General features: G+C 36.2%; 1 protein-coding gene across 5 annotated transcripts in view; it reads left to right on the forward strand.

Moving 5' to 3' along the window:
• LOC148940384 (uncharacterized) overlaps window positions 1-17,277 on the forward strand; it is a 34,487-nt gene extending 17,210 nt beyond the window's left edge. For 2 of the 5 annotated variants that reach the window (XR_016143457.1, XM_089105982.1), the window contains 2 exons: window positions 8,415-8,552; window positions 17,093-17,277. Coding sequence is in view for 1 of the 5 variants with exons in the window: in XM_089105982.1 (XP_088962108.1) it covers window positions 8,544-8,552; window positions 17,093-17,257 (174 nt within the window). In the remaining 4 variants the exon portion in view is untranslated. Of the gene's footprint in view, window positions 1-8,414; window positions 8,633-10,423; window positions 10,447-17,092 lie in introns of those variants that run through there. The other 3 variants (XR_016143456.1, XM_089105979.1, XR_016143458.1) reach the window with 2 other exon arrangements.
• Window positions 17,278-17,732: the final 455 nt, after the last annotated feature.

The following is a 17,732-nucleotide window of genomic DNA, read 5'->3' on the forward strand; positions in this document are numbered from 1 at the left end:
TAAACTTAGGTATCTTTTTCCGTGTGAAATTCTGAGAATGTTGTATTTTTCTATGGTTCACCCATATATCATTTACTGTTGTATGGTTTGGTCGAAAACATTCGTAACTCACCTCCATCCGCTCTGCGTAACACAGAATATGGCAATTAGAGTTCTTTATGGTAATCAAATTGACATATCTGTATCGGTGAGGCATCTTTACCGCGAGTATAAAATTCTACCGTTAGCAGGAATATGTGTATTCTATAATGCTCTGTTTATGTTTAAACATTTAGCTTCGGAGTTACCATCATGTTTTTCAGGAATGTTTAGTCTTGCGTCTACTATTCACGATCATTTGACACGATCTTCTCAGTTGGTACGAAGACCAGCTATAGTTACGTCTAGGTCTAGGTTTTCAATTCGCCATGTTGTTCCGTTAGTTTGGGAGAGTTTGCCAGAGGATTTGAGGAATATTGGGGGTTTGCAGGATTTTCGTAAGTCGCTAAAGAACCATTGATTTGATGTGTATATTTTGAATGGATTATTCCACGACACTTAAGTTTTGTTTTTGAGGAGGGTTTAGTTGCAGCTGAATATGATTATAATTATTATAATTTTGTTGGGTGTTGTTTGGAGGTTCGTTGGTTTTTCGGGTCCAGTAAGTTGAGCTCTAATTATGTTGTTTTTTTTTTTCTATTTCTTTTTTTTTCTCTCTCTTTTTTTTGGTTTCTTGGTTTTTTTATTTATTAGGAGGTTTTTCTCCCGCACAATCATTTCTTCAGGGAATCGATGATGTATATATATATTTTTTTTTAAATAAACCCATTGTTAATTAAAAAAAAAATGAAACTTCCAATTAACTCTATGCCATGTTTTATTATGCGGGACTTTAATATTGACTTTATAGATCAGTCATCTGCTAGCACTGAATTTATTAATAGAAGTTTATCTAATGGGTTTCATCCTTGTATAAATATCCCTACAAGAATTATGGGAATATCAGCTAAGCTTCTGGATAATATCCTTTCTAATGTACCCTTGTGTCTTCCCAGGGTTCTTATCAACGATGTATCCGACCACTTTGGAGTTTCAGCTAGCTTTAAAACTGTCAAGAAGGTGGTTAATGGCAAAAGATCAAGGATTCCAGTGATCAGTAAAAGTGCGATGGTAAAACTTGAAAATGATATAGAAAAGGTGGATTGGTACGATGTTCTAGGCGATGTTCAGGACGCTAATTCAAAGTTTGTTTTATTTTATGAAAAGTTGCAGAGTTTGATAAGTCAAGTAGTCATATTGAAACTGTTTAATAGAAAGCACTCAATTAAAAAACCTTGGATTAGTCCTGTGATTTTGAAGCAAATAAATGTAAGAGATAAAATGTTTAGAGCTCAAATAATTAACCCGACACAAGAAAATAAGCAATTATATAAAATTTATCGAAATAGGTTGAATACGATTTTAAGAAATGAAAAAAAGACATATTTTGAGAAAAAGTTTAAGGAGGTCGAAGGATGCCCCAAGAAAACCTGGGGACTAATAAAAGAAGTGATTTGAATAAAACTAAATAGTGTACCTGACGAATTAGTTAGTGTAATGGGAAAGACTTTGAATTCTGAAAAGGCCATGTGCAATGAATTTCTGAGTTATTTTTCAAATATAGGTCTGAATCTAGATATGACAGTTGTACCTGATAGTGGTGATCCCACATCCGAGTCCTTACTGAGGGACCCCATTGATGTGTCTCTTCACCTTAGACTTCTAACAGTTGATGAAATTAAAAAAATTATTTATGGGTTTCGTAGTAATTCATCTGGTAGTGACCATATTACTCTAAAAACACTTAATGTATTTTTCCTGTTATAGCTGAAGTTTTATGTGGGTTAATTAAGGAGTGTTTTCGTCAAGGAAAATTCCCAGACTGTTTTAAAGTTGCCCGTATAACCCCAATTCATAAGTGTGGTATTCAAAATGACCCAGGAAACTATAGAACGATATCTGTTTTACTTTTTGCTGATGACACAACAAGTACTAGCACAGCTAAGACAGCGGAGCTGCTACAGATTTACACGAAGGAATCAGTTAACAGAATTAAAGCATAGCTGAGGGTAAATAAATTAAAGATTGACAAGGCTAAGTCTAACTTTATTATTGTCTCGCGATCATCAAAGTTTTACCCATGGAACAAGGAATTAGATATGCCCAATGGCGTTATAAAACGGACTGCGTCTTTTAAATACCTTGGGACTGTAATTGATGAAACTCTATCTTCTAAGGAACATGTTACTTTGACTAGCAAAATTCTGGCAAGAAATCTCGGTATAATGAAGAAACTCCAACATTGTTTTCCCAAGTATGTCCTTCCCCATCTTTATTTTTCTTTAATACACCCGTATGTACTTTATTGTTGAAGTATTTGGCTCTCTATTTTTTTTTTCTACCCTAAAACCAATAAGAGTTCTTCAAAATCATGCAGTAAGAATTTTAGCCGGTATATCTCCACGTATGTCTGTTCGAGAAATTTACCCAACTTTAAAAATTTTGCCGGCTGCAGGCCTTCGTGAATTCTATGTATTGTGGTTTATTTTTGGACTGCAGCAGGATGTTCAGCCTCGTTGTTTTGGTGATTTATTGTCCATTAGGTCTACTGTTCATTCTCATGATACAAGGGGTAGCGCGGACTTCTGTGTACCTAGAGGTATATCTTCCCGTTCATGTTTTTCTGTTCTTTATAGAGGTACGCGGAAATGGAATAGTTTGAATAGTGATATTAAGACTATTGGTGACCCAATATTCTTAGAAAAATCATTAAGGAACTGCTTTTTGCTGAATATGAGTTTTGACTGATTAATTGATTTATTTATTGTGGGGGTTATGTTGATATGATGTTCCCAGAGGAAGTATAATATATGATATTATTTTGTATTTATTGTTTAGTGTGATGGTATTAGTGATGTCGGTGGCCAAGTGTTCTTAGTTTTAAGGATTTTGTTTTCTCTACCTCCCCACGGACAGGCTTTGCTTTTTAGGGGAGGCAGCAATATTTTTTTGTTGATATGTTTTTTTTTCAATAAATCCTTCTTCTTCTTCTTATAATAGAAACGTATTTAATAGAAAAGTATTCTTAGATACGATTTGAGTATTTTATCTGTTAAAAAAAAGAAAATCAGTAGCTGACTGTAGACCGCACTGTTAAAAGCCCTAGAAAACAATAATTTACATAAAAAAAATGGAGAACCTCAGCCAGACAATTTCTTAGCGCATTTGAAAGAACGCAGAGTGTGCGCTAACGCAACTGATTTGAACCAATATTGATACTTTCATTCAAAAGAGGAAATGAAATATATGCAAGAATTTTACTCATACAGCAGTAGCTATGAAGTGATAAGATGAGCAAACCGATGTGAGCTTGTTACGTTTTAAAACAAAACTTAAGTCTTAAGTCCCTAAAGTTTTAAAACGTGGCAAGCGCACATCGGTTTGTTCATCTTATTGCTTATCACACAAATCCTACAAAAATCTGTTAGGCACCAGTGAGTATATTAAATTCATTTGAAACAATAACTGTAAATGATATAAAAGAACAAAACACATTAAATCCCAATTATTAGCATGTATATCACTTATATCAAAAATGATGACGTAAGTTTCCTCGTGGCATTTTAAACGAAAAAAGGGAAACTGGAAGGATATAACATTGATGCGACACGAATGCAGGAGAATCTTAGACCACAAATTACTGATGCTTACGCAGATATCCCACTCCCTGAAAAATAAATGGGCCGAAGTGATCCTCAATTACATTGGCTATCTAACAAAACTCGTTTGCCTGTGCAGTTTCGCGAAATGTCAGTGGATTGGATAACGCTCCTCTCCCGCTTGAATTGGATAACGCTTCGCCCGCGATTAAAGATCTGATGAAACTGAATAGATAATCTGCGCTTAGACATTGGATGGTAGGAATGACAATGCTCTGAATAGCATTTGTACCAAGCTGACTTGAAAATCACTATCACTGAATATTGTTTTGACAGGAGGCTTTCATCCTGATTAGTTTCACTATGATTGTTTAAGGGGTAAATGTTCCAGTTGGGGAAATAATACAACGGGAATGGTAGAAAAAAAGACAATGTGTGTGTTAAAAACATTGAATGATTAAAAAAATAACGTAGTTGGGTGTGTAAAATCAAAGAGGTAGGTTAATATGGGGTAGAAGAACAGTTCTTCACTCCAAACCTGATCCCCCCCCCACATTTTCGTATACTCTCCACAGCAGTATCAAGCTTAAATGTTTTTGTATGATTATGTTTTTTATTTTGACTAAATCATTTTTATGATCATTTAATGATCAAGATCATTAGGTATAATGCTGTGATTACAGACCCTGGCTATTAGTTCAAAAATAAGGTACATACTCACCTGATCATCACTTTTCGAAAGCATGTCTTTTATTTTTTGCTGACTTTTATCCTGGGTCCGATGACCGGGGGCTTCGACGCCGGTCATCGGCACGGCTACGTGGCAGGCTTATATATATATATATATATATATATATATATATATATATATATATATATATATATATATATATATTTACTCTGATTGTCACTTGTCTTCTAACCGTAGACAACATGTACTTCTTCTTACGATCTTGGCTTCACCAAAGGTTCGGTACAACAGCCCTGGGAAAATACGAATTATTCCTTAAAGTTGTCACCTATTTAGAACATTCTTGTGGCCAGAAATGTCATTATGCCAGTTTTAAGGGAAAAAACACAATGTAACTGGTTTTGAGGAAAACACATATGTAAAGAAGTATTGCTCGTTTAACTAGTTTTAAAAAAAGGCATATAGTTAAAAAAATAACATGTTTTGTTGGAAGCTGTCAATGCTTCCTTCCACATAGAATTATATGTTCGTCGTTCATTTTCGGGTGATAGCAAAACTTTTATGCTACGTTATCAAATATCATCATGATCTTCTGATGTGTGTAAATTAGATGTAATTTTATACCGCTGGGTATATTCTTGAGCGTAATTAAGGAGCATATTGAAATCATTGTAGGAGCTTTATTGGCTAGGGTTAAGTAAATCAATTAATTCTGATTAGATTCTAAGAATTTCATAAAAAGCTGTCTTATTATTTTATTCTTGTGGTGGTCCTGTGGTATATTTTGCAACAAATATATCCTTTATCTTTACATTTGCTCTGTTTATGTATATTTAGAAATATATTATCAAATTCTTTTATTTATTTCATGTTTCCTAAAGACCAGCAAACACAGTAAATTTTAATATGTTTTTGTTTCTTTTTCGATGCAGAGAAATTGAGAAAATCAAGAAAAATTTCAAATCTGCGTTGTTGTAGCGACACAACCTCCTGATCCAGCGTCTCAATTTAATCTGTCATGTAGTAATACCTGGGTTGCCACCTGGTGACAAAATATTCATGTAGCGATTTTCCGATTGATTTAGTGATTTTCCTCAATAATCTAGTGATCTATGTGCAAATTTAGTGGTTTTTTATTTAGACAATGTCAAAAATCACTATAAATAGTGATAAATTACTAGGGGTGGCAACCCTGAATAGTACTAACTCAAGCTACTTGATATAGCTTGAACACACCTTGAAGCCGTGACACCGACACAACTTCGGTTCACCTGAGATAAATACTTTTCCACTCTAGATTTCCTTTATATCCTGGGAATACTAAAAAAATTAGGGATAAATAAATCGTCTCATCATAAAATTTATTTATTTTCCATGAGCCTATTTAAAATAATCTTCATTTCGTATTGCTACAGTATCATTAGCTATGACTTTGGTCTTTTGCGGTTATTTTTAGTGCTACAGAAGCATAAATTCGGAATTCCAATTTTCATTTTTCGGAAGAGGCTATACCCTGAATTATTGTTTTGAAGTTAATAGCCTAGATATAGAGCAATACCGTAGTTTCATAATTACTTTGAAAAATTTAACGCAAGCATAGGTTTTATCCTTTGTTCCAGCAGTGGTCATTTATTTTTTTTGTTTTTTCTTTTTATTGGTTAAAATTTATATTTTAATTTTTTTAGATCTTGAAAGGAAACTAGTATACTAATAAATGTAATAAATATATTTCTATAAAATTATAAAAATATTAGCATACTAATAATAAAAATAATAGTATGCTAAATAAATAAGAAATGCAGAGAAAAGTACTTTTAAATAACTTTGGAAACCTTGAAATCAGTCAAAAGATTGTTCCAGACCACCACTTCTTTGTTTATATATTTCAGGAAACGAGTGAAAGAAAACTGATAGGGAGGTACCTAACAGCGAGAGGACAAATTCTTCTTTCGAGCCTTCACAAATTCGTCCTCAAGTTGATTCATTTGTGTACCATGTAATGAGCTGAATACACACTGTATATATCAAACAAATATCCAAAATTTGATTCAAGTATTTAATGTTATACAAAGATTTAATTTTCGTTTGGCAGCCTTTATGAGCCACAATTTGCACGTTGTCTGAGAAGATAATAATATAACAAGATAAAGCAATTACACAGGATTTTTTTTTGGGGGGGGGAGGGGGGGTTAGTATTGAGACGGGTAGCAATTTGGTTCCAGCAAATTTGAAAAATCGTAGAGTAACGTGTAAATGCAACAATTTTGAAATTTAAAAAAGTAAAAAAAACTTAGCGGCAGTGCCATCTTTTCTAATTCGTCTGTTTAGTTATCCTGACGCTATTGAGCAAGCGATATCTTTGCTGCATTGTATCACAGATACTGAATTAATGAAACATCACGTATCATTGGTAAAAATATAAAGATATGAATTGTGAATAAAGAAATACTGGATTCGGGGTGGGCCTTAACGTAAAGATCAACTATCAGGCTCATATTAAGTACCTTAATATAGGCGAGGGGGCTTATCAAAATATGAGCAAAAAAAGATAGACAAGGTAAAAAATCTTCTCTGGTTAAAATTAAAAATAATTTTGATAAGCTAATGTTTTGTTGACTTTCAAGATGTGATATAACATGCTATGTGAAAAGAACATATTGATTTCTCTTATTTTACTCAGGGCCTGGCCCCCCTTTTATAATCCTAATTGTTTTTGTATAATTAAGCTTTTGAAAAAATTTTCAAAAATATTCTCAGTATTTTTTATTTTATTTTTTTTTTTTTTGATCAAACAGAACTTTTGATGGGAGTTGAACTAGCGTTAAAAAAGACCTTTAAACTACTCGAAAAAGTTTAAAACATTTTCCCCCTTTTTTTAATGGAGGCAAAATTTGGTATATATATTTCCCATATATTCTGTCACTGGTTTTCGTCTTGTCCTGTGCTAAGCTGAAAAAAAACAACGAAGAAACCGGTTTTTTCTCGAGTTTTACACAGCGTAAACTTGAGTGAGTTGCCCATATTTCACAAGTACCAAAACTCCTTTCCTTTATGGAAATTAAAAAAATAAAATTCTCAAATTTGGAAAGCCTTCTTTTACACGAGGGGGGGGATATTTTCATTTTTTGGGATCATTTACCGGGGGAGTAAAGTATTTGGACAGTTTGAAGTCAGAAAATAATTCTTTCTAGGTATATAGCCACTAAAAATTACAGAACAATAATGAGGTATCTGGAAATTGTGTTAACTAAAAAAAAAAAAAAAAAAAAAAAAAAAAAAAGAAAAAAAAATCCCAGTATAAAGTAAATGTCATGTTTCATTTAAGTTTTTTTTTCCAAGTGTCAAGTGTTTTTTTTTTTCAGTGACCGTTTTTCCAAGAATTAAGTTGGCTGGCTACTATTATTAGGCTAATGTAGTGTTTCATTTAAGTGTTTTATGATGATCGCGGATCAAAGTTTGTGTTATTTGTGCCTTTCATTTTTGTTATTTAATATGTTCATGGCCCTATATTTGGCTTTAAAATGCACTTCTCTATCTATCTATGTAATATGCAGAATTGTTGTACCAAACACATTTTACATGCGGACCCGCTATACTTTACTCCCCCCTCCTAATATGCAAATCTATAGCCCAAATTTATTTCTAAAGTAACGAAGAAACTAACGAAAAAACTGGTGAGTTCTCGAATTTTAAACAGCGTAAAGTTGAGTGAGTGGCGCATAATAAACAAGTACCAAAATTCCTTCCCCCTGCGGAAATAAAAAAAATAAAACTCAAATAAAATTCTCTAATTTGGAAAGCCTTATTTTCCACGGGGGGTATTATCCGGGAGGCTATTTTCCGCGGGGGGTATTTTCCAGGTGTGTATTTTCTGCGGGGGTATTTTCTGGGGGGGGGGGATTAAACTCCGGCCACCTATTCAGGTATAGACAAAAAAATAAAAACAAGTCATGAGCCTGCAGGCAACAATCGGTTACCAGTCGAACATAAACCACATTTCTCAAAAATTTGATAAACCACATTTTTCGTATTTTGGTATTTTATAGGTTGGCCTTGGTGATCCCAAGTTTATTGACGCTGTCAAAAACATTTTACTTGAGAAATCTACAACGTCTACTTTCAAGCACAAGATGATTTTATTGACTGTTTTGGGAATGAATCAATAACTGGAAAATATGGAACAGGTATTGAAGATAGAAAATGTACTTGGCTTCTAGCTACTGCCCTAGAAAAGGAAACACCCGAACAAATAGAAGTTCTTTAGGTAACATATAGTCAAGACTATGATTGGAGAAAATATATTTGCGATTGTGTCTCCAAAATTGTAAACAATCTCCATTTTTCCAAAAATTAAACATATCAAAATAAATTTGAGGTATGTTATAAGAAAAGCTAAATCAAAAATCATCAATATAGATTTTTTTTTTTTTTTGAATTATCGTAATCTGTTGAGTAAGAAAATCACTGAGAGGAACGCAATTCAAATGACTTTCTAAATTGACAGATGACACCATTTTCCTTATTATTGTTCTAAGTTTGGGTCTAAGATTTAAGAGTGTTAACATAGAAAATTACTAAAATAATAGATTTGAACCCTTCATACAGCTATAAATATCTTTATTAAAACTCCTTAGCTTTAAGCTACCCAATGTTTCTCTTTGATAAGGAAAATACAATAGCAAAAAAAAAAAAAAATCTTTCCCTTGCAGCCTATGCTTAGGCTAGAAATGATCTTCATTCAACGACCCATTTGTCTACGAATGCTAAGCAAATTAATTGCTTAATTAACTCCAAAAGAATTAAACAAAAAGGGTTTTTTTTCAAAGCAAAGATCAATGTTACAACTTACAACGAACAGGAATCATCCTGTATATGGGGGGAGTAGCGTCGCCACCTTATTCCCCTCTCTTTGCACTGAAGTTTTTTTACTGCTTTACTGAAAGTACTTATGAGTGCAACAAATTTATGTAATTGCATGTGTTTTATTCACCGATTGATTTTGAAGTATTTGAACCGAAAATCTTATTGTTTAAAGCAAAAGCGCAAAACTTTTCCTTTTTGAGATATTGTGAAGAATTATTTTTATTCCATTCCATTTGCCCTCGTACTAGACTAGTGATTATTAAAGCACTGGAGACAAAAGTCAAGTTTTACCGTAAAGAGCAGGAAGTTTAGAAGGCAGCAGCCTCCGTGAACGATATCTTTAGCCTTTGTAGCTGTAGTAGTTGTAATAAAAGCAATAGTAGTAGCAGTTGTAGTTGCTATAGTAGAAGTACAAGTGGTGATAGTAGCAGTAGGCTAGTAGCATGTACATATTGCTTTTTGGTCAGTTGAACACCCCCTTCATCATGCACGGAAAGTTTCAACTTAACACCCTACGCCGTTCCTTAGACATTGCTGATACGCCCTTTTGACAATGTGCATGCACATTGTGTGTCTTGGTCAGGTTCAACACTCCCCTCAGAATTTCCTGACAGTTTCGTCTTAATGCCCTTAGCCTTTTTGGAGACCTAGGATGAAACATGCTCCTCTTTCCCATACAACTCTTGCGCCAAGGCTTGTGGTGGGTCATGCCATCCCCAGAAGAATAGTTATTGAGCCTTCCAACTTTGCTGACTAAAATGGCAATATAAAAATTTTAATCAGATGTCTTCGAAGATGGAACAGCAACAGGGGGCGCGGCTGTCTCCAATCACTTTTGACCCTTAAAAATGTCACTAGAACTTTCAATTTCAAATGGATGAGCTCTTTCCAAATTTTGTACGACAACTGCTTCCATACGAAGTGGCTTGGTGAAAAAAAATTAATGCATATAGCCCACATCGCTCTTTACTTAAGCAGTGTTATTGTGCTGCCTATGATAGTATAACTTATTAAACATGTTAAGGCACAAGTCTCGTGTCAAATTGCCTAAGGATCGAATTTAATATTTTATTCTTGCGGTGATCCTATGGTATATTTTGCAACAAATATATCTTTTATCTCATTTGCTCTGTTTATATATTTTTATAAATATATCATTAAAAATTTCTTTTTATTTCATGTCTTTCTAAAGATCAGCAAGCTTTCTAAAGATCAGTAAGTAATAAGATGTTTTTTTTTTCTTTTTTAATGCAGAGAAATTGAGAAAATTCAGAAAAATTCAAATCTCCGTTGTTCTATCGACACAACCTACTGATCCAGTGTCTTAATTCAATCTGTCATGTAATGGCATTAGGATTGCCACCCGGTGACAAAAAAAAAAACAGATTATCCTGATTTTCGATTTAACTTGTAGTGTAGCTGGTTATCCTACTATTATTTCACTCGTCATTCTTTTTGAATAATCTGTGTTCGAACAAGCATAATGAACAGATGCTAACCAAAACGAACTTGAATTGTTTATCTTTAACAGGTTAAAACTGAAAAGCTACTTTCCTTAAAGCGTCAGGAAGATACTTGTTTTTGTTTTTTCGCTCATCTTATTAACTTGGATAACGGACTCTTGGTAATCCATAAGCAACGTACTATATTATGTGGCGGTCACCCAAAAATAATTGACCTTTTTTGAAAAAAATTAAGGTTGCCATTCCTTTGCTCTCTGTCTGTGGCATCAATTGTGGGGTGGGGGTGCATATTTTCGCCCTCCCCTCTAGATTTTGAAAAATATATGATTTTGTTATTTTTACTGAAAATTCCATTTTTCAGTTTTTTCATTAAAAAAAATGAAAATGTAATTGAAATTATATTTTTACTCTAAATATGCTCTACACACTACCAAAATTTTTTGGATTGCTGAATCAGCCATACAGGTAGAATAAAAAAGAAGATGCCAAATTCTCACTTAGTGGTGTATTTTATTCGATTCTTAAACAGAATTCCGAATATTTTGACGAGGAATTACGACCATGAATTTTTGATGCTATAAACCTGTCATTTTTAACCAATCCAAAACTTTAACCCAAACTAGGATAGGGTCATTATCAAAATAGCTAATTTCTTTTTAGCGCTCTTTTAAAGTATTATAATATTTGTTATAAAAGGAATATTAAAGCTTGGTATTTATTTTGTAATAAAACAATGAGTCACATTGCAAGTTGATTTTGTACGACAAAATAAGCCTACAGCATTAAAGGGGGGAGATGAATTGTCAATTAATGGGTTGCGGGATAATGGAATTTCTAGGGGAAAATCTGGAAGATATTTCTTCCAAAAAGGTACAAATAATTCTGGGTGAACTCATAAAACTTTGTCAAAGTTCAGGCCACAAAGACTCATTGCCTCTCAAAAAAGAAAAACAAATTAAAAATGTAGATGGTGGTACTTTTAATCTCCAATTTGGCTTTTAGAAACGTTTTCTTAGAAATTCATTAATATTTCGTGTATATGCTTTTTAGAAGTGTGTTTATTGCATTAATAATAATTTATTGTATTGATTAGAATGTATCATATATTTAGAAACTTGTCAAATTTCGTTTTAAGAAGTTACTAGTCCCATTTAGTTCCATCAGTTTAGTCGTTTCTTCTATTATTTTATTTTTCTTTTTAATCTAAATAGTCTTTCCTTTTAATAAATTCTCAATCTAATTGACTTGACTTAGTTGACTTAAAGCTCTTAATCGGCAGCGTTGCCAGCGCAGAGGGAACCAGACGTCAGCGCGGTTAGTCGCTCCAGAGTGGTTTGTTTTGGGCGAGGATAGGAGCTTCGCAGGGGTCAAGTCCCCACGCTGTGAGTCGGTCACGGATTATATCCGCCCATCTAATACAGGGTCTACCTCTGGAGTGTTTCTAGCTGCTTGCAGTTGGATCGAAGTCAAATATAAGTCAGACAGGTGTTTCAGGGGGTAGGCGAAGTAAATGACCGTACCAACACAGCGAGCGGGACTCAAGCTGTTCGGACAGGGATGGTAATTTAAAAGAGCGGAGGATATCCATGTTCCGTACCCTGTCGAGCCAACTAACGTGTTCGATTTTGCAGAGGTGTTTTGTCTAGACAGCATCTACCCTCATCATCTGCGACTGAGTCAAAGGCCATCATCTGGGACTCTGACGAGTACAACACAACACTTGCTACCGAAGTGGAGTAGATACGAGCTTCCGTGAAACGGCTGATCTGGGGTCTGTGGAATATTTTTTTCAGTAGGCGGCCGAAAACAGCGTTCGCCTTTGCCACGCTTGCTGATATCTCTGCCTCTGGGTTTCCATTTGAGCAAACAATTGAACCAAGGTATGTGAACTGCTTGACTATCTCAACATCATGGCCACATACTTTTATAGTTGTCAGGGGGCTGCATAGTGTCTTTTCCACAGGCAATATTTTAGTCTTGGTCCAGTTTACATTAAAATTGCAAGTTTTTCTGCAGCAGATGCTAGCGTTTCCAGGGCAGTTTTGATGTCAGTGAGACTTTCGCATACCAATGCAACATCATCAGCGAAGTCAACATCTGACAGAACTCTTCCAGCAAAATCGATATCAAAAGGATGCACCAGCAGTGTTTTGTTGAGAGTATGGTACATGACACAGTTGAAGAGTTGGGAAGTTGCAGCGCAGCATTGCCGAACACCGTTTCTAATTTGAAAATGTGATGAGAGCTGGCCATTTACAATGACAGTACTTTTGGTCTTATTGTATAGTTCTTTGAAAAGCTTTACAATTTTCTTAGGTACACAAGGAGATTGAAAGATCAGCCACAGTGACTGTCTGTCGACAGTGTTGAAAGCTGATCGAAAATCGACGAAGGCAATGCATGCTTTCCTTTTCTATTCTAGAGTTTTCTCTATCAGCTGTCTAATTGTATGGATCTGCTTTGTAGTGGACCTACCTGGCATGAATCCAGCTTGCTGGTGGCGACGAAAGGGATGGAGGCACTTAGTTGCCTGCTTGAGGAGCAGCATGGCGAAGAGTTTGCCGGGTACCGAGAACAGAGCTATTCCACGATAGTTAGTACATTCTACTTTACTTCCTCACCTCTTGTAGACTGGCATAAGTAAGCCTGTCTTCCAGTCTGATGGTATCATTTCAGAGCGCCACACAGTATTAAACAGAACTTGTAGCCAGAAGGTCATGGATGGATCGTTCATGTTTAAGGAGTTCTGATGTCAGGCCACATACTCCCGGTGCTTTGTTGTTCTTCAGCTTTCGTACTGCTGCTTTAATTTCTTCTGCCGTAAATTCAGTGCCATTAGGGGCAGGTGTAGGATTGTCAGCAGCAACAGTAATCTGGTTGTCAATTTGGTTAGGTGGGTCTGAGTTTAGTAGCTTCTCAAAGTGGTGTTCCCACTGGCGAAGGTACTGTGATTGGTCGTAAATATTTTTGTCACTGGTGTTACGGAGATACGATGTAGTTTCAGTGTATTGACCTGAGACCTCACGGAGGATCTTATATGTGGCTCCAAAGTACTTTTTTTTGCTGCCTCTTGGAGCTCACGTGCTTTTTCAAGGAGGCACACTTGTGCCTCTATAAAGAGGCGACCCACCACAATGTTAAGCGATTTCAGGTCCTAGAGGTCGCAGAGAGACGGCGGCAATCGCATTTTGTAGCCCAAGCTCAAACTAAGAAACTTGCAAAATTTCATCCTCCTCCGACTTTATCTTCATGGGGTAAACTGGGCTGGAAGTTTCGACCCTCCCACCACAGCCCCCCTTTAACGTTGTCTGATTGGGCTGAAATTTATAGGTTAAGCTTTCCTATGGCCCGGGAGCTTATCCTCAAAATTTCAGCTCAATCCGATGACTCCTTCCCTGTTTTCAAAAAACCAAATATAGCCACTTAAAATTCATCATCATCATTTCTTTTTTTTCTTATCCACGCCTACCGGCCACAGTTGGCAACTGATCCGGGTGAATGAGGACTCATTTGAAGCAGAATTCGACCTGTTAGGGCCTTTTGATATTTTCAGACCGAAAAAATTATCCCCCGAATTTACATTTACGAAAAACCTCGTTTTCCTATAATAGCCCATGTTAATTTTTCCCGCCACAACCCCCCTTTAACGTTGTCTGATCGAGCTGAAATTTAGAGGATAAGCTTTCCTGGGGCCTGGGAGCTTATCCTCGAAATTTCAGCTCAATCTGATTACTCCTTCTCTGTTTTCCAAAAACCAAATATCAAGTTTTGTGTGGATTTCCTTGCGTTAAAAATAGATTCCCCTTACTAAAAAAACAATTATAATTGTGTCTGCTTAGTGCAGCGGTGGAGACTCTTGACAGTCAGGCGGAAATCCCGGGTTCGATTCACCGTCAGAGCTAATTTTTTATATACTGAGCTTAAATTTTAAAAAAGAAACTCAGTTTCTTTTTTAAATTATTTGAAAAAAATTACGTTTTCTAAAGAGTTAAAGAGGCTGAGTTACAAGGTCGACCTTTAAAACGTACAGGGATTAGGAGGCACAGTTGGGGGCTAGCAGCTAACAGTTAAAAAAAGCAATAATAAGTAATAAACTGTACAAAAACGTGCAGAAATTATTTGAAAAAAACTACCCTTTCTAAAGAGTTAAAGAGGCTGAGTTACAAGGTCGAACCTTAAAACGTACAGGGATTAGGAGGCACAGTTGGGGGGGTGCCGCCCCCCCAACTCCCCCCATTCGCAGCCATTAAATAAAAAAAAAAGTTTTTTTAAACTGAAAGTAAGGAGCGACATTAAATCTTAAAACGAACAGAAATTATTCTGTATATGAAAAGGGCTGTGCCCTCCTCAACGCCTCGCTCTTTACGCTTAAGTTTTTATTGTTTAAAAAAAAGAGTTGTGAGAAAGTCAAACTTTAGCGTAAAGACCGAGGCGTTGAGGAGGGCACAGCCCCTTTCATATACGGACTAATTTCTGTTCGTTTTAAGATTTAATGTCGCTCCTTACTTTCAGTTTGAAAAAACTTTTTTTATTTAAAGGCTGCGAAAGCGGGGGTTTGGGGGCGGCAGCCCCCCAACTGTGCCTCCTAATCCCTGTACGTTTTAAGGTTCGACCTTGTAACTCAGCCTCTTTAGCTCTTTAGAAAACGTAGTTTTTTTCAAATAATTGTCGATAAAGGCCTTACGGTCTTTGTGCAGCATGATGTTACGATCTTTATTTAGTTTCCTATACGCTGTCATGTAACCGCGAAGGCGGGCTCCCCGTCTGCGATCAATAATAGCGAGGGACTTGTTGCTGATCCAGTATTTTTTTCTTACGCTGCTTAATTCCAGCAATGCTAGTTGCAGCTGCAAGAGCATTCTCTTTGAAGACCTTCCATACACCTTAACTATCATTGCACTGCGTAAGAATCTCGAATCTGTTGGATATTTCGACCTGATATTGCTTAGCCAAAGCGGGGTCTTGCTGGATACGGTAGGTATCAATTTTCCGAGGTGTCTGACTGGTTTTTATAGCTTTTAGGCGAAGCCTGATTTTGGCTGCAACAAGACGATGGTCGGTGTTCCCAAGTTCGGCGCCTCGGTAGGTGTGACAATTCTGTACAGACGGCAGCCATCGCCGGTGTATGATGATGTAGTCGAGCATCTTCTTCGTTGATCCATCATTGCTATATCAGGTGTACTTGGCTATGTTCGGTCTCTGAAACCATGTTTTTGCAATGGTAAGATCGTGGGCAAGATATCAGTTCGGCATTCTTTCTCCGTTGTCGTTTCGGCTGTCTACTGTTACGGGTCCAACAGCTAAATCCCACGGGCCCGACTCATTCTAAATGCTAGCATTCATATCTCCTAGAAGGACGAGGTAGTCATGGAGAGGTACTTATGAGAGCTCAGAACTTAAAAGGGGATAGAAGTCGTCTTTGTATTCTTACTCGGTTTCATTTGTGGGGTCATAATAGCTGAGGATGGTTATTTTTCCATGTTGACCATCGAGTCTTGCTCTTAGGAGCCTGAGTGTTACTGGTGCTAATGACAGGAGGGCGTTGTGTGCGGCACTGTTCAGCACTAGACCAACGCCTCCTCATTTCTGGTGACCACCAGATCAAAGCTGTAAGTCCCCTTCACCAATGTACTCCTCAGCATCGCCAGATAGATGTGTTTTAGTAACTTTATATTTCTTTAATTCTCTAGCTAATAGAAGATTTGAACCGGGTTGGTTCAGTGTCATAACATTCCGGGTGGCCAGATTGATGCCACGTAGGTCAACGTTATTCAGAGGGAATTGTCCGTGGATCGTCCGGGGTCGAGACGGAGTTTGAGATGATATATCCGAGGCTGAATTTCTGGTTCCATTCATAGCAATAGACATTTCAGGAGGAAGGTTGCCAACCCTACCGTCCCTAAATGTATTTGGTTCTCTGGTGGCTAGCCCGATATCCAGAAGCATGTGGAGGTCGTTCTTCATGCGCCAATTTGAATAGGAACTAACTCTGGAAGAGTTAGTGATGTGTTTGAGAATCGTTTGAGATGTATTTTTAGCCCAAATAAAATACATTATTGATTTTAAGCACAAGTTAAACAAAACTATAGGCGGAGAGGCGCTTATAATCCGCACCAGATCCGTAGCATCAATTGGAGCGGGAATTTGGATTCCCCCATACCTTTTGAAAAAAAAAAAACTTTGAAAATTTCTTTGAAAAAAACCTAAAAACAAAATAATTATCTCCCGCCTAGAATTTGAAAATATGTCTTATCTCCCCTTCCTGTATTTTCTTAACTGACGCCACTTCATCGGATACTTCTTCAAAAGATTAGTAAAAAATGACGTGATGCTTTAGGCTACTTTTTTTTCATCTTTGTTAATATTCATAAGTAGTAGGATAATCATCTTTATTTTAGAAAAACTATGGACTCAAGGACAAAGAATGCCGAGCTATTGTAAAACAGTTATACAATGATATTCGAATGGTAGAAGAGTTTAAAAATACGAGGAGGAAATCCAGGAACAATTACGACGAGAAATTGGATTATTACCGATTGAAATCCCAAAAGGACCATTTGTAGCAATCCTTGATAGACTCAGATGAAGAAATCATTAATTTTTTTTAAATAATCACTTACAAATATAAAGTAAAAAGATTATTCTTCGTCTATTTTTTTTTTTACTAGGATTTATAAATACAAGCTTAAACTCATAGGGCTGGGGTGTTCAAACCTCGCAAAATCTTACAATAGATAACATTAAACCGAGTATCAATGAGAAAAAAAAGTTTAGTGCATCAGAGTTTATGCTGGTCCAGCGAGACCAGTTTGTCGCAGAAGTACTGGCCTTTGTCGGCACAAGTACAGCAAAAAGAACAAACCAGTCCGTTAGGTCGGTTAACTCCAGAAGAGGAATGAGGGGGAGAGTAGATTCCTGTGAAACCTAGATTTAACCAAGTTTCAATTTTTTTTGCATATATGAGTAAATTACAGCCGACGGAAGTTTATGTTTGTCCTGCGTGGCCTTTTTTTCTGAGCGCTATTAACTCATCAAACC

The sequence above is a fragment of the Artemia sp. Qi Xiang Cuo genome, chromosome 20 (assembly GCF_049724085.1).
Source record: "Artemia sp. Qi Xiang Cuo chromosome 20, ASM4972408v1, whole genome shotgun sequence".
NCBI lineage: Eukaryota > Metazoa > Arthropoda > Branchiopoda > Anostraca > Artemiidae > Artemia > Artemia sp. Qi Xiang Cuo.